The sequence below is a fragment of the Neofelis nebulosa genome, chromosome 1 (assembly GCF_028018385.1).
Source record: "Neofelis nebulosa isolate mNeoNeb1 chromosome 1, mNeoNeb1.pri, whole genome shotgun sequence".
Taxonomy (NCBI): Eukaryota; Metazoa; Chordata; class Mammalia; order Carnivora; family Felidae; genus Neofelis; species Neofelis nebulosa.
The window spans coordinates 224,713,727-224,738,183 of NC_080782.1; the positions used below are offsets into that span (position 1 = coordinate 224,713,727).

Genomic DNA, 24,457 nt, shown 5'->3' on the forward strand with positions numbered 1-24,457 from the left:
TGAGCTGAGCGGAAGTTGGGTGCTTAACCAACTGAGCCACCCAGGCGCCCCATTTAAAAAACATTTTTTTAAATGTTTATTTATTTTTGAGACAGAGAGAGACAGAGTGTGAGTGGGGGAAGGGCAGAGAGAGAGGGAGAACAGTTTCTCTTCAACCTCTTGTGTTCTTCTATGCAGCAAAATGCCACCACAGTACTGTTTCATTCAGTTTTTCTTCAGTTTACTTAAGGACTAAATTCATATTATAATTTTTAAAATTGTTTTTATTATTAAGTACCTTAAAGGTATATGATGCCGTATTAAATGCTATAAAACAAGGATTTCTGATGAGTCTTTTTTTTTGTAATGTTTATTCTTGAGAGAGAGAGAGAGAGAGTGAGAGAGTGCAAATGAAGGAGGGACAGGGAGAGAGACGGAGACACGAATCCGAAGCAGGCTCTAGGCTCTGAACTGTCAGCAGAGAGCCTGACCCGGTGCTCAAACTCACAAACGTAAGATCATGACCTGAGCCAAAGTTGGACGCTTAACCGACTGAGCCATCCAGGTACCCCCTCTGATGAGTCTGAAGAGTCATATTTTCTGATGATTTCTTCCTAGGAGTGCTGCATGGCCATTCCTCTTTCCCAGATTGTGTTCATTGAAGAACAGGCAGCTGGAATTGGGAAAAGGTGAGGTGTTATATACTGCAGTCTTTTTCACAAAAAACATTCCAGTCAAGCTATTATTATTAGCCTGGTAGATATATTGCTGTGCCATGACTTCATATGTGGGAGTGAACCTAATGATTGTGGTTTGGGGCTTTGTAAATAGTGGTCATTGGTCAGGAGCTCCCCTAAGAAGGTGTTTTCCTACATTAAACTCATGGGTAAATGGAAGTCATTCTTAAAGCACAAATCAAGTACCAAGGTTTGCTATATAATATCCTTGGATCAAAATAAATCAATGTCAGCCAGCTGTCACTGCATGTATTTCCACAAACATTTGCTTTTGCACCTCTGTGTATGTAGTACTTAAAATCAGAAAGGACTCATCTGAGAAAAATGACTGACTTTACTTCACTTTCTTTTTAAAAATTTTTTTTTAATGTTTATTGATTTTTGAGAGAGACAGAGAGCCAGAGTAGGGGAGGGGCAGAGAGAGAAAGAGAGGGAGACATAGAATCCAAAACAGGTTCCAGGCTCTGAGCTGTCAGTACAGAGCCCCATGCGAGGCTCAAACTCGGGAGCAGCGAGATCATGATCTAGGCCAGAGTTGGACACTTAACCAACTGAGCCACCCAGGCGCCCCTTACTCCCATTTCTAGTTGATCAATTAAGTTTCTCCACTTTGACTTTTTCACATATAGAAAGTAGCATAGAAGTATCATAATAGTATCATAGAATAGAAGTATCGTAATAGTTATTGTCCAAAATGGGACATTTATAAAAGTAATAGGGGGTGCTGTTTATAATTGGACCAAGGAAGCATAAAATGGGGACTGTTTTAGGCAAACCAGGACATGTGATCACCCTGGTTTAAAGTCACACGTTCAAATGTTTCTGTTTAATCAAGTACATAAAAAATTCTGGGTTTATTTTTTCAGTACATGTAATTGAGGGCAGTTATGAACAAATATTGCTGATAACTTTTTTTTTTTCCATGTGGGCCCATCTTGAGCATTAGTATAGTTAACTTCAGTAGAGGTTAAATGGATGTTGAACTCCAGTAGAAATGCAATGTGTCCCTTAATTATAATGTAGCTAGCATGAAAGATTGCTTATTTGACATAAAAGAAATTGACCAACATTTCAAAAAGATTAATAAAGGCATAGATTTTTAGAGTAGGCTATTTCTCTAATTTCTGTTTTTCCCCTCGTCATTTGTCTTCATCTCTTTAAGTTCTTTTTTTTTCAAATGGAGGTATAATTACATATAGCATTGTATGACTTTTAGGTGTACAACATAATGATTCAATATTTGTATGTATTACTTTTCTTAAGTTCTACAAAGTAAAACTTTAAGGTGTTCCAGATCATTTGAATTTTCCTCTGCTGTCTTCCAAGGGAATCTAAACTGTAACAAAAATATTTAAAATATTTACTTTCCCATTAGTGTCTTATTTTTAACCATGTCCAGTGAGTAAGAATTTAATAATATGCCAGGTTAACTTTTCTCAAACATTCTCTTTAGTTCTCATCTCTTCCCTCCCAAGCAATTACCATATTTCATTGATTCAAAGACACACACACACACACACACACACACATATATTTATCGTTTCACCTTTTAACATCTCATAACCTGGGGTGTGTGGGTGGCTCAGTCGGTTGAGCGTCCGATTCTTGATTTCAGCTCAGGTCATGATCCCACGGTAGTGGGATTGAGCCTTGTGTCAGGCTCCGTGCTAAGCATGGAGTCTGCTTAAGATTCATTCTTCCTCTGTCTCTCTCTCTTCTCTCTCCCTCTGACCCTCCCACACACATGGTGCTATCTCTTAAAAAAAAACACACACTTGGGGCGCCTGGGTGGCGCAGTCGGTTGAGCCTCCGACTTCAGCCAGGTCACGATCTCGCGGTCCGTGAGTTCGAGCCCCGCGTCGGGCTCTGGGCTGACGGCTCGGAGCCTGGAGCCTGTTTCCGATTCTGTGTCTCCCTCTCTCTCTCTGCCCCTCCCCCGTTCATGCTCTGTCTCTCTCTGTCCCAAAAATAAATAAAAAACATTGAAAAAAAAAAATTAAAAAAAAAAAACACACACACACACCAAAACACCAAACATCTCATAACCCAAGATGCTTCTTTGATTTGGTGGTTTTTAAACTTGAAATATGGCAATTGAATGACCTGTGAAATGAATATACTTAAAAACTGGCCTGAATATTTTATGCTGACTTTGGGATTTTTAACCTTCATTTGACAAAAGGCTCTAAGCTAGGTATCCAAGATATTTTGACTGAGTGCTTTGGTTTTGTTAATTTTCGGAAGAAGATTGTTTATTGAGCGGGCTGGGGGAAAAAGAGGAATAAAGGCTTATAAAATTGAACAAATATAGTGATATTTTTATTAGCATAGAACATAATGGTAGTCATAAAGATTATGGTAGTTTGTGTTTCTAGAGCAGCAACATTTTGAGAATTGTTTTTGCTCTTGGATTATCTTCTAGATCATGCTGTTGATTGAGTGGCATTTTCCAAAAATTATACTGTAGAATGTTAGTTTTGGACAGAGTTTTAACAAAATGTCAGCTAGCCGGTTTTATACAGATAAGTTTTCACATTTTGTTTTCAAATGAGTAAGGTAGTATGCTTTGGCAGAAATTAGAGGCCCCCCTGGGAACCTCTGGGGATGATTCTGTCCATGGAAAACCCTAATCATAAGCCAATGTAATGAACTATCCCAAATTTTACAAACTTATTTTGAACTTATTTTTGAAACCACCTTCTGAATTAATCTATAGAACTAGTAACTTGAACGTCTTGGTTCGTAGCTTATAAATTATAAGTAGAGGTATTTTTGAAAGGTTCATTAATACTGATGTAATAAAAAATATAAAAGAATTCCTTTCAAGATGTCCCTTGTTTCTACATGAATTTTAAAAGTGAACTCATAGGGGCGCCTGGGTGGCTCAGTCGGTTAAGCGGCCGACTTCAGCTCAGGTCATGATCTCACGGTCCGTGAGTTCGGGCCCCGCGTCGGGCTCTGTGCTGACAGCTCGGAGCCTGGAGCCTGCTTCGGACTCTGTGTCTCCCTCTCTCTCTGCTCCTCCCCCGTTCATGCTCTGTCTCTCTCTGTCTCAAAAATAAATAAACGTTAAAAAAAAATAAAATAAAAAATTAAAAAAAAAAAAAATAAAATAAAAGTGAACTCATATATTAAAGGTTATGAAAATAGAATTAGTGATGCTTAAAGGTGATTAAATTCATTACATTTATTCCTTAGTGCCAAAATAGTGGTTCATCTTCACCCTGCTCCACCTAACAAAGAACCTGGTCCTTTCCAGAGTAGTAAGAACTCCTACATCAAACTCTCCTTCAAGGAACATGGCCAGATTGAGGTGAGCTTTTTTATGCATAAAATTGGACTAGAAATGTGTACTTGTGTGTATTTTTATTGTTTGTTAATATGATGGAAATCCGTATTGTACAACATACCAGGTTTCACCATATTTTTACAACAGAATTTTCCTAATAGATTAAGCCTTATCAGTAGAAAAATGAAGTTTAGGTTCCAGTGAGAACAGGAAGCAGGAGGGTGTGGTCACAAGGAAAACCCAGAAGCTGGCAGTATGCTAAGTCATGCTATTAGGCCACTAGTAAACTTTTCAGTGGTTTGGTTAAGGAGGCAGAGTATAATGCAGTGAAATGTTAAACTATCTTGGTATCTGATAGCTCACCAGCCTTAAATCAGGCAGTCTTTCTTTACGGACTCCATATAGATCTAATCACTTACCTACTTATTCCATGATATGATAGTTTACAGGTTCTGATTAGTAAGTGACTATATAAGTATTCCTCAGACATTTACAAGGGTATGTTTATCTCCCCCATTGATATCCTAAATTATTTATGTTCTTTTTTTTCTATAACCCCTCACCGAGTGCTCCTCACACAGTAGGCACTAAGCAAATATAAGTGACTAATTGCAGTCATGCTCACTGTCGGTAAAAAATATAGTTGATTTTCTGTGAGTGTAGTGATGTTTTGGCTCTCATTTCTGGCTTCACATTTTAACTAGACAAATTATTCTCCGCTTCCTTCATGGATAATGGTTGTATATTTTTCTTGGCACTCTGTCTGTTTCACTATAGATTGAAAACAATCCACATATGCAGGATTGTTTAAAGTAAGTCTATTTATTCATTGTCACTCATCTCTTTGTTGAGAATAGCTCACTTAAATAGAAGGTCAGTTTCTTTCTTTCTTTTTTTTTTTTTTTTTTCCTTTGTGCTTTCTGAAGCTGATCCAAGAAGAGAACTTCCTTTGGTTTCTTTTGATGTCTCTGAGAATTCTAGGCTTTTTGCAATGACTGAACAGACCTTTCAACTAAAGAAATGTTAAGTAATAATTTGTATAAGGATACTATAACCTGACTGACTCATTTAAAGTGTATGTATGTGCGCAACAGTTTTATAGGCGTTTGTCTGAGGAAATGACACAGAGAAGATGGGAGAATATGCCAGTTTCCCAAGCTTTACCGACAAATAGAGGACCCCAGGTATTGTTGGAACTATTTCTTAACCCAATGTTTTCAATTCTGTACTTGGCATCTTCATTAAGGGAAAAGATTTCTATGATTATAGAACTTGTGAGAAACAAAATGGTACTCTGATAAAACCTTTATTTTCAGAGAACCTAGTTTAGTGCTCTGCACACAGTAGATACTTAGCAAAAACAAATGACTACTTACCAGAGTAACTCTTGGGGTGGTCACAGTTAGATTCCATTCACTACATTCTGTTCTTCCTAATCAGTCTGGCATCAGAGAACAGACAGTGCCTCTAGGTGATGTTTTTCAGACCAGTCTAAATTAACCACCAACTGTGGACAGACACTCAAATGTGTGAAAGTACTTTGTGTAATAACGGTCAAATACCAGAATTTTTAACCATAATTTCTTGCATGTTTGAGACCCTATTAAATATGATACGTATATAATAGTTTACCAAAGAACAAAAATGAATTTAATTTCTATCTAAAATACAGAGTAAAATATGCCAGTTATTGTATATACAGTTTTTTTTTATATTGATTTGAAGATCACTATGTATGACAAGAAACTGACAAATATTTTGAAAGGAAACTAGATGTAATTGTATGCTGTTTTTCTTTGGTTCTTTGTGGGTCCTTTTCCACCATTGAAAACGCATTATGGTGGGTTGCAAAAGATTGTGTCCTTCCTATTTTGTATGTTTTATTTTCTACTTTTGTTTCTCAGCCAGGAAGAATAAGGGCTGTGGGAATTGTAGGCATTGAAAGGAAGTTGGAAGAAAAAAGGAAAGAAACTGACAAAAACATTTCTGAGGTAACTCTTAACATAAGTTCCGGTCAGCTGTCTTTTTCAGCCATTTGTGTTTATTCTTTTGGATGTAGCTGATGACTAATTCCGTTCTGTATATTGGAATATATTTAGTTTGCCTGAAGCCACAGTCTCTTATTCCAGGTCTTCTTCTGGTTGGCATAATTTAGCCAAACCATGTTTTAAAAAGCCTTTTCCAAAAAGAAATAAAAACAGTGCAAATTTGTTTTCTCTGATGTTAGAAAACATGGTGTGTTGTTGTGTAAGTTTTAAAGTGTAGATGGAATTGATTGGATAATACTGCTAATGAATTCACGGTCCTCTGTATAATTATTTTGGCTGTTTGGTTAACTTAGTTGAGGGAAAAATGCTGTTCTGTGGCTGTTAACCTGGTTAGATACCACACAGCTTTATGCTGATGACCACTCGGGGACCAGACACAGAGATAGTAAGAATGGCTCAAACCAGTCCGTTATTTCCACTAGGAGAACAACGCTGAGCATGTGCATAACAGTGTTTTTGAACCTTCATCATATATGAGGAAGTTCAAGTGAAAGGGGAAGAATTCTAATTAAGGAAACCAGTTATGCATATTAGACTCTGTGGCTAGTTAATACATCTGAACATACCATTTGTTTTCCTGTGTTTATATAAAGATGGTCTCGGATTTTTATGAAATTACTCTATGAAGTAATTCTTTAGTTTTTAATAATAGTGTTTAAGTTAAATCCCATTGACTAGTGCTGTTCATAGAATTTCAAGGATGTGTATCAGTCACATAAAGTCTAAACTGCAAATAGTTATTGAATACCTGTATTAATCAAGATTCTCCAGAGAGAGAGGATCTCTTTTGCACTGCTGGTGGGAATGCAAACTGGTGCAGCCACTCTGGAAAACAGTCTGGAGGTTCCTCAAAAAATTAAAAATAGAACTACCCTATGACCCAGCAATTGCACTACTAGGTATTTATCCAAGGGATACAGGTATGCTGTTTCGCAGGGGCACATGAACCCCAATGCTTGTAGCAGCACTATCAACAATAGCCAAAGTATGGAAAGAGCCCAAATGTCCAACGATGGATGAATGGCTAAAGAAGATATGTGTGTGTGTGTGTGTGTGTGTGTGTGTGTGTGTGTGTGTGTATAGCGAAATTAGAGAAAGACAAGTATCATATGACTTCACTCATATGAGGACTTCAAGACACAGAACAGATGAACACAAGGGAAGGGAAGCAAAAATAATATAAAAACAGGGAGGGGGACAAAACATAAGAGACTCTTAAATACGGAGAACAAACAGAGGGTTACGGGAAGGGTTGTGAGAGGGGGAATGGGCTAAATGGGTAAGGGACATTAAGGAATCTACTGAAATCATTGTTGCACTATTCGCTAACTAACTTGGATGTAAATTAAAAAAATAAAAAAAATAAAAGTTCTCCAGAGGGAAAAAAACAATGGGAGATATATAGATGTAGATATCAATATATACCTTTATATACATCTATCTTTCCATACACAGACACACACACAGACGTTTAAATTTTCTTTTAATGTTTATTTACTTTTGAGAGGGAGGGTAGGGGCAGAGAGAGAAGGAGACAGAATCGGAAGCAGGCTGCAGGCTCTGAGCTGTCAGCACAGAGCTGGAACTCATGGACTGTGAGATCATGACCTGAGCTGAAGTTGGACATTTAACTGACTGAGCTACCCAGGTGCCCCCAAAGACATTTAATATAAGAAATTGGCTTGTTTGATTGTGGGGATTGAGAAATCCCACAATCTGCCAACTGCAAGCTGGTGACCCAAGAAAGTTGGTGATATAAATTCTAATCTGAGTATGAAGGCCTGCGAACCAGGAGCACTGACGGTTTAGGTCTAGTCCAAGGGCAGGGTAAGACTGCTGTCTTGGCTTAAGCAGTCAGGCAGAGAAAGAAAACGTGAGTTCTCCTTTCGACCTTTTGTTCCTTCAGACTCTCAGTGGATTGGGTGATGCCCGCCCACAGTGAGGAGAGCAGTTGTGCTTAAGTCTACCATTTCAAATGCCGACCTCATCTAGAAACATCCTCACAGACACATCAATAACGTCAAAACCTGGGAACCTCATCATCTGATCAAGTCGGCATGTAAAATTAACCATCATAGTATCAATTCTTGGCCCACTAAATTGAAAATATAGGTTATCATTGAGAAACCAAGGTCATTTGGCCTAGTAAGTGCCCGTGGTCTAGGTTTTGCTGATCTCACATTTATGGTAAAGTTGTACGTGTTCCTCGGCTCTATGTATTTCCTGCAAATTGGCAGCTGGATCCAGAGGCTTCACCCGACCTCTCTTTGATCCCTTTGATAAGATTAGTGGTGATACTGTATTCTTTCCTCAGGAGGCACATCATGTCTTTGTTGATGTTCGGTGCATAGATCTTTTGGTTCTTTGGTGGTTACAAATGGCAATATTTTAGGATTTATTTTTTATTTATTAGTTGAAATCCTTTTTGAAGAGCTGCTTCCCTTCATCTATTTGACTACTCATACGGGGCAAGATAAATGACTTTTTCTTTATCATCAGCATAATGAATTGGTTCCTTATCCTACAATGGCAACTCATTGGAGTTTTTTACATATTATTGTGAACTCATAAATTGTAACATATTTGGTGGGTTTCAATCAATTACAATTATTATCCTGTTTAAAGCCCACATTGTCCCATCTTTGGCCAGTGGGAGCCTCTTCAGGTTGGCCCCTTAGTATTTTTGATGTGACCTGGTGGACTTTGATAGCTTCCCTACTATTTGATGTGACAAAAGTTCCGGAACCATCTTGTATGTTTCCTGCCCCAATCGGGAATCATTCGTTACCTAAGAATCTCTGTTTGTTTTGTTTTGTTTTGTTTTAGTGGTAAGTTATATTTTAAAACACAATCTGCCTGCTAGGACTCTCTCTCTGCTGGGCTGATCTTTATTTATTTCTAGTCCTTTTTAGTGGAAAGAGCTAGGTGTTTATTTGTTTGAGTACAAGTGCCTCATAAGGTCATAGTGATACTTCCTGTTCAAAGTCAGGACACCACTACCAAATAATTACTAAAACAGTTAAAAAGATTGTGTGTGTGTGTGTGTATGTGAACTCCCCATTATTCCCAATTTTAAACATAGATGTGCAGTATCTGAAGATTCAGCCACTGGGTGCACTCTCTCCGCTCTGGCTCTCAGTGAGTCCTAGTTGTACAGGTAACTATGTGTGACACCACCAGTCCTGATGTGGACCTCCCTCCGGTAGATTTTTCAGAAGTGCTCACGGGAACAGTATTCCCTGAGTTCTGGCATGTTTGTATCCCTTGTACATGAAGTCATTTGGTGGATTTAAAATCCTTGGCTCACGTCTTCTTTCCTTGAGTGCCTTTAATCGGTTACTTTCAGTTTTGTGTCTGGCATGAAGTGTTGCTGTCAAAGGGGGAGGCTAATCTAATTCTTCACCACCGTAAAAGTATTTTTCCTAGATGCCCAAAGGCTTTTTTCCCCCTTTTTTAGAAAGCCCAGTAATTTTAGCAGACTGTGTCAATGTGTTAGTCATTCTGGGTTGTTATTTTCAGGTACACGGGATGCTTTCAGAATTCGGTTCCAGAAACTGTTTCTTTTAATTTAAGGGAGTTTTTTTTTCAATTTTATAGTTTTTAATAATTGCTTTTTATTTTTCTTCGGTGACTCCTGTTAGCTGTATGCTGGAGCTCTACTGCCTAGCTTTACTGCTCGCAACTTTCTTTCAGACCCTTTTTATCTCTTTCATTTGTTTCATTTAGAAGATTTCCCTCTTTTTAAACTTTTGTTTCTCTTAATATACTATCTGTTGTGTTTATTCACTTTTGTGTTCTAATATAGTCATTATTTCTGAATTGATTTTTTAAAAACTCTTTCATGAATCCTGTCACCTCATTTCTGATTTATTGTGTCTACTGATGGCTTGTATCATTTTATTAACGTCTTTTAGCTCATGTTGAAATAAAAGGTTATTTGATCTGATCTATGAGCATGTCAGTCTGCCTTGCTTTTATTGTCTGTAATGTTACTCTCCTTATTTTCTTTTTTCTCATAATAACTTTGTGTGGCATTTGACCTTGATGCTTGGCTGTTGCTATTTTTCTTTTCTTTTTTTTTTTGAAATAGCTCTTTTTATTTTTAAAGCTTATTACTTATTTAGAGAGAGTGTGAGCAGGGAAGGGGCAGAGAGAGAGAGACTGAGAATCCCAAGCAGGCTCTGCACTGTCAGCGCAGAGCCTGACACAGGGCTTGATTCAGAAACCATGAGATCACGACCTGAGCCGAAGCCAGATGCTTAACTGACTGAGCCATCCAGGTGCCCCTGCTGTACTATTTTTTACGTTAAATTAGTTTTGCTGCCCTTTCAGAGGAAGGCCTAGTGTAGGGTAGCTGGTCTTATTCCACAGAGCCCACTTTTCTTCTGTGTTGATGCATTATTAAAAACGGTGGTGGCCTGCTTTCTGGTTTCCTGGCCCTATTCCCTTCCTCTGTTTTTTATCTGGACCCTTTTTCCCCCCTTCCTCTCTCTCTTTTTTTTTTTTTTTTAAGTTTATTTATTTATTTTGAGAAAGAGTGCGTGCAAGAGCAAGGGTGGGGCAGAGAGAAAGGGAGAGAGAGAACCCTAAGTAGGCTCTGTGCCGACAGCACAGAGCCCCACTTGGGGCTCCATCCCACACACTGCGAGACCATGACCTGAGCTGAAATCGAGTCAGTCCCTTAACCGGGCTAAGCCACCCAGGTACCCCTATCTCGAGGTTATTATAGCTATTTTGTCATTTCGTTTTATAGTATATGCTGCCTATGGGTTTTTGGTTTTGAGATCTAGTTGCGCTGTCTTGTTTCATGTTGGGATTTAGAGAGATTAAAAAACTATGCTGCCATAGCCACCATCTTTCCAGAATCTTTAAATTCATAAAATTCCAGCATTTTGGCATCAAAGGGGTTTTTTCTATCCAGAGAAGTAGTCATCTCAGAGCTAGTGACTAGATTCAGAACCAGGGTTATGAGAACTCAGTCTTCTGATTTGCAGACAAGCATAGTCGACTGCATCATAGCTACTCTCTTCATCATTCAGAAGGTACTATCACTGCCCTCTTTCAGTGACATACTGTCATCCTCTTGTGTGACACTTTTGGAGACGGCACAGAGCAGTGAACTAATTTTGAATTAGTATTCTTCTGAATTGTGCCATACTAATTTGGTGTTCAAAATAATGTTTTTCTTGGGGCGCCTGGGTGGCTTAGTCGGTTAAGCATCGAACTTCTGCTCAGGTCATGATCTCACGGTTTTGTGAGTTCGAGCCCCATGTTGGGCTCTGCGTGGATGGTGCAGAGCCTGCTTGGGATTCTCTGTCTCTGTCCCTGCGCCACTCATTCTGTCTCTCTCTAAATAAATAAACTTAAAAAAATTTTTTTAATTAAAAAAACCCAAAATAATGTTTTTCTTAATTTATGAAATGCTGCTGTGTTTCAATCTAATTTCCATGGAGTTGCATAGCTCAAAGGATTCAATAGAGTCATCGTGCTCGTTCATGCAGGCCAGTGATTTATTCAGCAGGTGGTCCTTGCTCTCCACTTTGTGCAAGCCCTGCATCAGGTTGATGTTTTAGATATTGTGATGATGCACCAGACAGGCAAGCAAACAGGCATTCTCTACAGCAGGAGAAATGCTGCGTTAGAGAAAATGGTGGCTGCAGCAGGAACACAGTATATGGCTTCTAACTTCCTTGGGGTTCAGGGAAGTCTTGTTAGCAAAAGTAATGGAAGTCAAGGCCTGAAAGTTTAGCAGGCACTAACAGAAGACTAGTAGAGATAAGAGGATCCAGGTAGAGGGAACAAAATATGTAAAGGTACAAAATCAAGAAAACCAAAACAGAATATTCAAGAATATATTAATAGTTACTAAAGCTGATAACCAAATTAATGGCTGGAAACAAGAAATAATGCTATAAATCAGCATACGAGGGTACTTTTAAAGCAGATGTCATTGTTTTTTTAATTGGAGTAGAAATTTGACTGTGGACTTGGTAGAGGGTTAGAAAGTTCTATAAACTGGCAGATAAAATAGCAGAACGGGCAAACCATCTGTTTTGCATTTGCACATGTGTTGCTTTTATTGTAGGTAGTTTCTCTACCTCTTTTTTTGGATAATTGGCTGATTCCTTATTTTAGAATAATAATATGGATAGATGTGAGGAAGCTTTCATTTGTGTTTTATGATTACTTAAAATATAGATAATTCTTCTAAGACACTAAAATATTTGTATTTGTCTTTTACAGACTGTAAGCAACAGGGCTAATTGATGTATTCTGTGTGGAATCACTATTACTTTTAGCATATTTTTTCTATGGAAATGTAACCTAGTAAATAAAGTGATTTACCATATAAAATTTTTAAAGTGTTGTCTTACTAGTGTTCCCTACCCCGGTAAAAGAAATCTGTAAATATTTTGTATATTCAAAGTAAAACTCTAAGTGTGTGAAGTGTTTGTGTCTTTTATTTTTGAAAACTAGGTTGGTGTGTGATTTGCCCTCCATTTAAATGTTAGAGTGGACTTAGTTTCAGAGCTGGTGCCCCGAGTTTCCCACAAAAGGTTTCCTGCATCTGCTGGCTGTTGCTGATAAGAATCCAGTGTTTAAGCCTTTTGTTTATCTGAGGAAATTCCTGTTAGGTGTGTGCACATTCCCCTTTGTTCTCAGTATTAGCCTTAGTAAGTCTGGCCATAAGAATCTTACACAACACTCTATTCTTTTAGCAAAATCCTTTTGCAGATGGGGGCTATTTTTCTGCATGTGATTAAGATGGTCATGGGCTTATCAGAATCTGCTGACCATTATTCTGTATCGACCAAAAGATTCTTCAGTTAATGCGAAGTTGCTCAATTGGCTTAAAAAATAACATTTGTGCACATCATTTGGCAGATGTTCATCATTGGAAGTATGTTTTCGGCGATATGAAATAAATTTACTATAAATATGTCTGATTAAAGTTTGAAGAGGCCTTTGAAGTGGGTATTTATTGTAGTAAATCAAACAATTAATGGGTTTTATTTAGGTATATTTTGGTGGTATTTGAATGTTTTTCTTTTGTGATATCCACTACATCCCAAGCTACAAGTATAAACTCTTCAATATTTAGAGGCTGAGGTTTACAGTTTCAGTTAAGTCACACCTGCTATTAAAGCCAAAATTGTTGTGCCCAAAGAAGTATTCTGGCAGCTGCACATTGCCATTTTCAACCAGGAAAGCTTTACAATGCCTTTGATTCTTGACCACCCATCAGGAAATGGTTTTGGCAAGAACCAGTGACAAATTCTCTTACTTATGTGAAAGAACAGTAAACAATATTTTCTGAACGATTTATTACTTATGTCACCTTTTGTTTGTTTAATCAATCATAACCTTTTTCTTTGAAAATTTGAAAAGTTGTTTTTTGCAGTTTGTTTTGGAAAATTTATGGTTTCTTAGCTAAACTGAATCCTTAGAATAAGATAGGCTTATTACTTATGTAAATATTTATATAAATAGATATCTGTAAGCAGTTTTCATAAATTTTTGTCAAAGGGAGGAAAACAGAGTGCTTCATTGCTTAAAAACATCTTTAATCTTTAGATTCCAACAAAAACTCATTTCTCATTTCAGGCCTTTGAAGACCTCAGCAAGCTAATGGTCAAGGTATATGTAATTTATACCTATTAAATTCTTACCAATTATCATGTAAGTTTTGAACTTGTGTTTTGTTAGCAAGGCACTTTGGGGACTTTTTTTTTTTTTTCAGTCTTTTACTGTTCTCTTCACAGGCTAAGGAAATGGTGGAGTTGTCAAAATCAATTGCTAATAAGATTAAAGACAAGCAAGGTGACATCACAGAAGATGAGGTAAATAGATTGCTTTTTTAAGGCATTAGAAACCAGGTTACACAAATAACACAGTGATGTTTCAGTGGTTTAGCAGTTTCTTTCTTAATGTAGTGTTTTCTTTTAGGACTTGCAGGTATATGAAAGTGCTAACGAAAAAGTCAACCATAAAAACTTTGTTGGTTCTAGTAGGATTAAAGGATGCTTCTGTACGTTCTCTTAGAGTGTGGAAAAGAGAGATATTGAAATGTGGAAGGAGTGGTTGTTTTATACATATCCATAAATTTGATACTTGTTTCGGTAAATTTCAGTACAATCTGGTCACAGCCATTTTCCTTTCTAAGTTCTTGGCTCTGTCATTCGGTTGGCATTAAATACAGCATGGTTGTTCCCTAGCCACTTCTCACACCAAACTCATGAGCTCAGTGGAGTATGAGATATCAAGATAGAAAAAAGAAGAAGAATTAGCTTCACACAGGGAACTACTGGAAATCCACTTTCTTAGAATTCACGCTATCAAAACACAGTAGAAGAAATGGGTAGATACAGATATAATTGAGTAGCATTGAATTTATGATAGGAAGATTTCCAACGTTGGGGTGGAAAGACTAATTCTGCTTTTGAGTCTTTTTGTGCATTTTCTCCTCTTATTCTAGACCATCAGGTTTAAATCCTATTTGCTGAGCATGGGAATAGCTAACCCAGTTACCAGGGAGACCTGTGGCTCGGGCACACAGTACCACATGCAGCTGGCCAAACAGCTGGCTGGGATACTGCAGGCGCCGCTGGAGGTAAAAACAAAACCCGAGTGGTCTCTTTCGGTTGTGTTAAATTACCTCCGTGTCATCAGAAACCTTAACAAGAGTTTAACTCCTCTCACAGTATGGTTACTATTCAACCAACACGTTATTTTTTGTTCAGGAATATTAAATTAGTGGGGTGTTTTTTGTTTTTTTTTTTTTGTCAAAATCTAAGTTGTTTTCAATTCCCATTTCAGATATCCGTAACTTCCTAAATCTATTTGATATAAAGTTTTTCTTCTCTCCTGTTTTCAAAAGGAAACATATGATCTCTAGATGTTTACATATATTTCTATATATCTAGTCTGAATATATAGTGTACTGTTATAATTTGATAACACAGATATATCTTCTAACATGACTCAGGCAATCAAAACTTTACTTATTAAAGCACTCATATTAAGAAGTATTTCCAACATGACAAAATAAGAAAACTATAATGAATCCCTGCATGCCCATCATCCAGGTTTATCTGTAAACATTGTCCACTGGAAATTATTTTAAAGCAGGGGCACCTAGGTGGTTTAGTCGGTAAGTGTCCTGACTCTTGATTTCAGTTCAGGTGATGATCTCACAGTTGGCGTGTTTGAGCCCCGTGTAGGGCTCTACACTGACAGTGCAGAGCCTGCTTGGATTGTCTCTCTTCCTCTCTGCCCCTCCCCGACTCGCAGGCCCACACTCGCGCACTCTCTCAAAGTGAATAAACAAACATTAAAAAAATATGATTTTAAAGCAAATCCAAGACATCACATTACTTTATCTGTAAATTTTTCAGTATGTAATTACAAGGATAAAGATGCCTGTAATGTAATTACAATCCCATTTCACAAATTAAAAATTATTTTCAATAGAATCAAATATCTACTTAGTGTTCACATTTTTTCTTATAGTTAGTTTGTTCAAATCAGGATACTTTGCAATTGGTTGATTTGCCATCCAGGTGGTTTTTTTTTTTTTTTTTTTTTTAATTCCGTGGGTTTCCCTCTCCTCTTTTTTTCTCTCCTACAAAATTTATTTATTGAAGAAACTAGTGGTTTTTCTTATAGAGTGTCTCAGAGTCTGGATTTTGCTTACTTGTATGTTAACATACTTCCCTGCCTTATGTATTCCCTGTAGACTGGTAGTTATATCTAGAAGTTCTTTTTCTTTTTTTTTCCCTGCTGGATATTTCATAGAGGGTGCTGTGCATTTCCGTCAGCAGGTACAGAATGTCTGTCTTTTTTTTGTGTGATGTTAGCAGCTACTAACACTCAATGTCTAGATCTGTTACTTCATTAGAGATTACAATGGTGATATTGCCATTTAATTCTATAATTTTTTCATTTATTAGTTGTAATAACTCAAAACATTTAAATACACTTTTTGAAACTTGGTGTAGAGGCCCTCTTTTCATTTATGTAAATGTTGAAACAGTAATAATGATGTTAAAGTCCAAATATTGAATTTGAAATGCTTCACGTATCTGGCTAGGTTTTCCTGTGTGCAAATTTAGTTTTTAAAAGGCTTCTTAGGAAATTTTACGAATCCCGATTTCACTCTGCTTATGATTTCTGTTAAGGAATGCTAACTTGTGTGAACTATAACATAATACTTTTTAAATTTCGTATTTTAACAGGAACGAGGGGGAATAATGTCCCTTACGGAAGTATACTGTTTAGTAAACCGAGCTCGAGGAATGGAGGTAAGAATAGAACATTTAGATATTCTTTTAACTAAATATAGACTTTCTTAACATAATACAAGTTCCCCTACAGTGAATACAATTTGAGGAAGGGCTGAGAATATCAAAACCATCTGAGAAGCAGTGTGGTGCAGTGACAAGAATGCTGTCCTGCTCTGGGGATCTAGGAGGTAGACACTCTTCCTGGTTTTACCAGTGACATGCCGATTGACCTTGAGTAGCTTACTTAACTTCACTGAGACTCGGTTGTCCTACGTCTAAAACAAGGATTTGGACTGATTGATACCTTCTGGCTTTAATATTCTGTGTTTGTATTGTGATTAGTAAGGTTGTGTATGAGGCCTTTTCACTGTCGTTCAGTGTTTGGACTAACTGGGTTGGACACAGATGGCCTGGAGAGAAACAGAGGGAAAGCTGCCCTCTGCCTTTGGCCGTGAATCAGCAGTGGCTGCTCTTCAGCTCTCATTGCCCCTTCACACCCACATGTGTATGGTCCGTGCACTCTTTGTGTCCTTCAGTCAAACAGTTTTGCGGTGTCAGCAGTCACCTCTGTGCAGAGAACTCCTACATCTTTCAAGCGCCCACCCCAGGTTCACGAGCAAAGCCTCTGCTCTGTTTTTTATTTGAATAGTCCTCAAGACTGCCGTCAGTGAGTACCTCCTACTGACCAGGCCTCCCAGTACCTCAGTGAGGCAGCTACTTTTACTGTCCCCGTCTTGGGGATAATATGAGGATGAGGAACTTGAGGCTTCCAGAGATTAAATTATTTGACCAAAGCTGCACCTGGAAATAGAGGTTTGACAGGCATTTGGACCCAGGCTGGGCCTATGACTCAAAGCTGTATTTGTCAAACGCCACAGTGGGCTGATTCTTTAAGGTTGCATGGGTCTGGAAGGGTGGCCACTAGCTAGCTACATGTGACGACTGGGAACTTGAAATACACCTAATCCAAACTGAGATATGCTGTAAGTGTAAATTACACACCAGATTTAGAAGACTCGGTACAGAAGAAAGAAATGTTAAATATCTCATTGATAATTTTTATATTGATTATATGTTGATGTTTTAGATTTATTGGCTTAAATAAAATACATGTTTTAAAATTAATTTCACCTGTTTCTTTTTATTTTATGAATATGACTACCAGAAAACTTAGAGTTACATATACGGCTTGCATTGCTTTCTGTCGGATAGCACTGCTTCGCTTCTTTGTTAATCCTTTTTTCCTTGTGGTGATTAAGGCAACATGAAAGCCTTGATAAATGATTATTTATTTATTTATTTATTTTAAATTAAAAAAAAAAATAGACTCCACACCCACCATGGGCCTTGAACACACGAGCATCACTCTATTAATTTGTAGTATAAACTGGATTTTCTTTCTATTAGTTGCTCTCACCAGAAGATCTAGTGAATGCATGCAAGATGCTGGAAGCACTACAGTTACCTCTCAGGTAAAAGAACCTCTGCAGGAAGCATGCCAACTTGAGCCACTGTTCCTCACACAGTAGACAGGAAAACCCTGCCAGGTCTGCCCACACAGGTCTGTGCGTGGTGAACCAACACATCGCCCCTCTGGGAATTATACCGTGTGAGCAGAATTCACTTGTTCTCCTAGCTTCCCTCCTTACTGGGGCGGTACATGGCCTGAGGGGCTAGTGGGCCAACTCTTGTTGATTTGGGGCAATGAAAGAAGAATGTGGGCTCTCCTATGAGGTCAGAATAACCAGCCCCTCTGCTAGACATTTCGTGCTTGTTTCTGGAGATTTAAAACTACAGATGTTCAGCTGTGAATTGTATTTTCCTCCCTTCAGATTAAAAAAAAAAAAAAAAGTGCCAGACATATTTTATTTAGCCTGTGGATTATAGTTCATAATGTTATTAACTGTATTTATTCGTGAGTTCCTCGTTATGCTGTAATTGCCTGTGGTTGTTACGTTTTAGATGCTGTTTTGTGTTAATATTGCCCTCATGCCCAGCATAAAAGAAAGTACAGGATATTTGTACCTCCTTAGTGGTTGAAGATCCTAGATACTCACAGCTTGGTTTTCCCATCTGCGGTTTTCAGGCTCCGAGTTTTTGACAGTGGCGTCATGGTAATTGAGCTTCAGTCCCACAAGGAAGAGGAAATGGTGGCCTCAGCCTTGGAGACCGTATGTGAACCAGTTTCCTCATTAGTCTGCCCACCAAGACGTGACTCCATAGCAACTTGAGAAACAGGCTTTCCTTTTGAATTTAATTTTTCTAAAAAGTAATGTTTGTAGACCCAATTAAAAACACCTATTAACACTAGTGAATACTAATCAAAATGATACTTTTAAAGCTTTTTGAGACTTGCCAAGGAGAATTAGAATTCCTGAGGTGTTATCTTTTTGTTTGAAACTCAGTCTTGTGGACAGGTTTTTAACTTTGTTCATCAGAATGTTACCCTTGACTGAACTTTTTCTGTCAGTACCACCTACATAAACAGTCTTATAAAACATCACAAGTTGTTTTATGAAATAATTGCTTCAAAAAAACACGAAAAGGAACTGTAGTTTAGATGGATTTTACCAGCCAAACTGCTGCTGTTACTCATTAGGAGACTTGAAACATTACTGCCTTCATAGCCTCTGTGGCGAGCCTGCCTAATTTAAATATTTATTACATTTATTTTAAATTAGAGGAAAACCTCAAGACTATAGATATTTCTACCGTATATTTTAAGCTAAACCTATATATAAGGACCCTATATGTGGGACATGCAGTATGTACTCCATTAGAATTTATTATATGTTCCTTTTCAGAATATCAAGGGTTATTTTGGCGGTTTAGTACAGTGCCTTTGTAACTTTGTAGAGGGCTTCGTGATGTTTTAGGCTCTGCTCTATTCATTCTGGGCCCTTCCGCATTTGTGGAATTGAGCATTAGTGAAGAAGATTTAGTTCAATATTGAATATTCTTGAGTTTTATTAGGAAATCCAATATATTCTTTCCTGAGCATAATGGTAGACATTCTCCCTAGGTTAGTACCTAGGTGGCCAAGTTATCATATTTTTTTCCTGCTCTGTTTCTGTTAGGTTTCAGAAAAGGGATCCCTGACATCAGAAGAGTTTGCTAAGCTGGTGGGAATGTCTGTCCTCCTGGCTAAGGAAAGGTAAGCGAGTCCTTGGTCTTCATTACAACTGTGTTTGTGTTTCTGAATGGACAGATGATTGTGGTTTTCCCCTTGATTCCTAGGTTGCTTCTGGCAGAGAAGATGGGCCATCTTTGCCGAGATGATTCAGTGGAAGGCTTGCGGTTTTACCCAAATTTATTTATGACACAGAGCTAAGGGTTTTGTATTTAAAATACTTCGTGTCCATACACTTGTATCATGTAGAGGTTGTATGACATTGAGCTCAGAGTAAACCTTGATGAACTGAGAATTTCTGGAACTTTACACTATAATATAAAACCCTTTTAATTTCTCCCTAAATATTACGGTCCAGGAAGTTTACTTAGGATAAATATAGGAAAATACAGAAAACTGAATGCCACAGTGAGTTGGAAATCATGCTACAGTTGTATAGATCCCTCAGGGTTTAACTTGAAATATGGTGAATTTTAACTTGATCCTCAAATCTGTTTTTTTAAAGAAGGGAATCTAGTTATTAATGGGGGAAGAAGTTGAGTGTTTGGACAGGTTAGATCATTTTTCTGGTGTGACTAAAATTCACTGAATTATAAACAAAGTTTTTCCTCTGCATGTAATGTGCCCATTATGGGAGAGGGTTCATGAAGCAAGTCATACGTACAGTGTAGCTTAAGTGACAACACTGAACAGGATGTGAAACCACAGAACGCCACATGAGGCTTCTCCTAAGTAAGGGCTTTTCTTTAGAAGCAGTTATAAGCATGTCTTCAACAGACACCTTAAAAAAGGGAGAGAGTTGTATTTGACTTACGTATGTATAGTCTGACTAGTTTTTTTTTTTCCAAGTAATGATTTCATAGCTGGCATTTAAAGAATGCAACTATGTCATTTTGTTTTAAAAATGCTGTGGATTTTGAAACTGAATTAATGAGCTGTATAGACACGCCCAGAGATGTGATTACAAATTTGGAACTTAGAGGGTTCAGGAATTCCCTAGGGTTGTGTGGGGGAGGGGCCGGGAGAACCTTTAGGTCGCTTAAACAGGAACCTTGGTGCTCTTTGACCTGGAAAGCCAAGGACAGGAACATTGAAAGGGGACAGGTAATTGGTCTCCTTTTCCTACTCTTAAGGAGTTTCAACACTGCACTTTAAAAAAATATTTCATATCCCAGCAATATTTTTTTTCTTTACCCCATATATTAGAAGCTGTGTTGAGAAACTATGTCACTAGCAAGTATTACCAAGATAACAAAAACTGGCTACTCCTGAATTTCGATTGTTTGAGTTCTAAAGTGGGCTGCCTGACTTCATATGTCGGTGTGTTGGCATTACCTCAAACTCAGGGACCCCACAGGGACGCAAAGAGATCCCCTTCTAAGACTGCGTCGAAAGTGGGAAGCAGGGATGGTTTTCGGCCAAGCCTCCAGAAGGGATAGTGTCTGCACTGAGAGACCCATGGTGACCAGCAGGTGAGGATACCCAGGCTTAAGCTCTGGGATCCCTAAGATGTCGCTGAGTGAGGTGGAGGGCCCCCTGCAGATGCCCTTTGGGGAGTTGCAGGGATCCTCAGCTGTAGACCCAGGGAATCCCTCCCACTGCAGCCAGAGTCAGTCTCTGATCCCCACCTGCAAAAGTGGCTGTGGCTGCTTCACATCCTCCAGCGTTATGGGAATGTCTTCATTTTCCAAACTTGTCGCTCATTCTGTATCGTGATGACAGATAGCCCCTAATGTCCTCATTGTTCAGCCTCAAGTTTGTTTTGGGAGAATTCAGTGTCTAGCCAAACAATGGCCCCATGTCTTTCAGGCCATCGTGTAGACTTGTTTGTGTGGCACTCCCGTTTCCTGGGTTACACTCACACTGCTCTGGCAGACTTGTACACGCATGTTCATACGCACTTGCACACACGCTTACACACATGATGTCTCATCTGGCTAAGGCTTTTCAGAAATTACGAAGGTAAATAATAATCTGTTTCAGCAGTTGGAATGAATTGCAGTTGAGGTTGCTTGAGCTGCTGGATCTAGCTCTTATGATTTGGATTCATTACGGCAAACTCCCACGGTTCAACATATTTGTTTACATTAGTGTGACAACACATTAACAGAAATGGAGCAGTCTAAATTGTATAAAGTGAACTAGGAGGAAGAAAAGTGACATGACTATATTTCGCACATGTCACATTAATTAGAAAACAAGGATGATTGATTTTACTGTTAAAGTGGGCATTCTTCACCGTTTCTAGACTTATATATGTATATTTTTGATTCCACCCACCCACCCATCCCCTCCCCCTCCTTTTTTTTTTTTTTTTTTTTTTTGCCAAATAAGATGTTATTTTGGTCTTCTATTGGTAGAAGTTATGTTTAAATATAACCAATCAGGCCCTAAATGCAAAAAAATTCATCTCGGTGCTTATCACTGGTATAATTATTATTTTTGCTTTACTGACTTTGCTCTTAGGAGCATAAATTTATAGCTTTATGATAATGGAATTTTTCTAGTCACTATCAAAGATTTTTTTACACTGTACAAGTGCAGGTTGTTTTCAGGATTAAATGATTGGAATTAATGTATATAGAGTAAAATTACTGGAAAACTTGTAAATGATTTTTCTTACCTTGATGTTCTTTTTAAAATACTCTTTGAAAAACATATGAAAATGATAAACTTTTAATCAGAATAAGCCAGTACGTTAAACATTTTTTCTTTATTTTTGACCTCAAGATCTTACTGTTTTAGTTCTAAAAGAATGGGAAATGGCTCATGAACTTTTTTTTTTTAATTCTTGATGTGAATTTCACGGTTGACTAACCTTGTGCATTCGCGTGAATGTACTGTGTCTCCAAGTATTGGTTCCCTATAACCAGACTCGCCTGACCAGACATGGATTCATCAGGTGGTCATTCTCATGCTCTGCCCAACAATATCAGCGTTTTCACTTTGGTACAGTAGAGTCACACATATAAGCTGGTTAGATTTTTAAAGACTGTGCCTTGGAATGAAATCAAGCATGCTTAAAATGATCCCTGAAACTCTTAAATTGCCAGCGAAGTTCTTTATATCGTCTTACAGGTCGAATCCCTATAGAGTGATACATGGGTATGAATATATTATGAATATAGTAAGTACAATATACAATAAAAACTACATAGCAACAGTAGACATTTATAACACCAATAATTAAACTATTTAAATGTGTGTCTTGTTTTTGTTTTTTGGCCAAGAGTTATGGTTGAATTTCTGTGAATTTATTTGCTAATCCCATCCCTTATTAAGACAGATCTAGAGTGTGAGCTCCGTAAGGGGAGAGCTTTTTGTCTGGTGTGTTTGTGGATATATCCTCAGAGCCTAGAACAGAACCTGGCACACAGTAAGCATTCAATAAATATTAACTGAATGAATGAACTCTCATGTATATACCTATTTATAACCTGGCTCCATTTATCCTACTTTATCTCCCATTCAATTCAATAAAAAATGTTTTTGTTAAAAATCCATATTGACTGTGTGAGGAATTACGTGGGCTGCCGGTGGGGGGTGGAAACAAAATGAATAAGATACAGTCCCCACCTTTAAAAGGGTGGCGCAGTTAGGGAAATAGACATGTAAACAACCTTACCTGAAGATGGAATGGAAGGGGCACAGGTACATGCTGTGCAAGACAGAAGGAGGATCCTTTAGTTCTTGTGGGAGAGGAAGTTTATGAGCCTCATAAACTAGGCTCGCAAGGACCAAGAGATCGTCAGTAAGTGGAGGCCGTTGGGTTAGAGGAACAGCATGAGGTGTGCCCCTTCCCATTCCTGGGGCATACTTCCTTTGACTCTGCAGACTTCCCTTTCTTAACTGTTTCCCCATTCACTTCTCCATCTCCACCCCAATTATCATACTGTGCTCATTCCTACCTGCTTTAGAAAAATCTGTTTTCAGTATATGACTCTATTTCTAAATTCCATAATAGTTATTATCTGTCCTGTGTACATGACTATATTTTGTCTTGGAGCCATAAAAAATTAGAGGAATTGGGTTTCTTTAAAGTTCAAAGATTCAAGGGGCGCCTCAGTGGCTCAGTCGGTTAAACATCCGATTTCAGCTCAGGTCATATCTCACAGTTCATGACTTCGAGCCCCGCATCGGGCTTTGTGCTGACAGCTCAGAGCCTGGAGCCTGCTTTGGATTCTGTGTCTCCCTCTCTCTCTGCTCTTCGCCCGCTCATGCTCTGTCTCTCTCTCCTTCAAAAATAAATAAGAACATTAAAAAAAAAATAAAACTCAAAGGTTCATATAATTGAATCTTTTAAGTCTTTTCTGGTTTAGGTCAGTGATTGTACATGGTAGGCTCCTAGTTAAGTATTAGCTGAATACTCAAATGATTTTTGGATTATGATGTGTCATGAATTTACTCGCAAACCTAAGTCTGTGTCCTTTACCATATGCCCAAGAGGTTTCTCAACCAGACTTGTCAGGACTCAGCCTGTCTAAGATACTGTGTCTTACATGACATGGGGGCATATCCATGATGTGGGAAGCATGCCAGAAATCAGGTTAACACACGTGTAAGATCTTGTTATTACAGGTGAAAATTGGGTCATTTGTGTTCTTCCTTGAGTCCTGATAATCATGAGTCAGTTAAAGCTTTTCTCTCAGAGCATTATCTGAGGAAATAAAAGATCTCTCCATGTGTATAAAGGACACTGTTGAGATTGTGAATACGTTTTACACAATTTGCACAAAATTACTAGACCAGTCACTGACCCTGAAAGAGAATTAAAGGTACCTTGACAGCAGCTTGTTTTAATTAATCCCAGCAAGACCATATCACCGTTCTTTTGGAAGCTTTTTTTCCCTACATGCCTATGCCGCGTTCCTTTACCAAACATTACACCCTTACATGTGCAACAAAGACAGAAATACAGTCTGGCAAGAATTCTGATTAAGACAAAAATGACCAAGCATCTCAATACAGCTGTTACTTAAAAAGTGTCCAAG

At 38.1% G+C, this 24,457-nt stretch overlaps 1 protein-coding gene across 1 annotated transcript in view; it reads left to right on the forward strand.

Annotated features, from left to right (window-relative positions):
* The window catches only part of VPS36 (vacuolar protein sorting 36 homolog), a 30,851-nt gene extending 7,882 nt beyond the window's left edge, over positions 1 to 22,969 (forward strand). Inside the window, exons 3-14 of the mRNA XM_058686517.1 lie at positions 598 to 668; positions 3,915 to 4,029; positions 5,100 to 5,189; positions 5,910 to 5,996; positions 13,659 to 13,691; positions 13,817 to 13,894; positions 14,530 to 14,664; positions 16,289 to 16,354; positions 17,744 to 17,808; positions 18,423 to 18,507; positions 19,414 to 19,490; positions 19,574 to 22,969. Of these exons, the coding sequence (XP_058542500.1) occupies positions 598 to 668; positions 3,915 to 4,029; positions 5,100 to 5,189; positions 5,910 to 5,996; positions 13,659 to 13,691; positions 13,817 to 13,894; positions 14,530 to 14,664; positions 16,289 to 16,354; positions 17,744 to 17,808; positions 18,423 to 18,507; positions 19,414 to 19,490; positions 19,574 to 19,667 (996 nt within the window). The 3' untranslated portion in view covers positions 19,668 to 22,969. The remainder of the gene's footprint in view (positions 1 to 597; positions 669 to 3,914; positions 4,030 to 5,099; positions 5,190 to 5,909; positions 5,997 to 13,658; positions 13,692 to 13,816; positions 13,895 to 14,529; positions 14,665 to 16,288; positions 16,355 to 17,743; positions 17,809 to 18,422; positions 18,508 to 19,413; positions 19,491 to 19,573) is intronic.
* Positions 22,970 to 24,457: the final 1,488 nt, after the last annotated feature.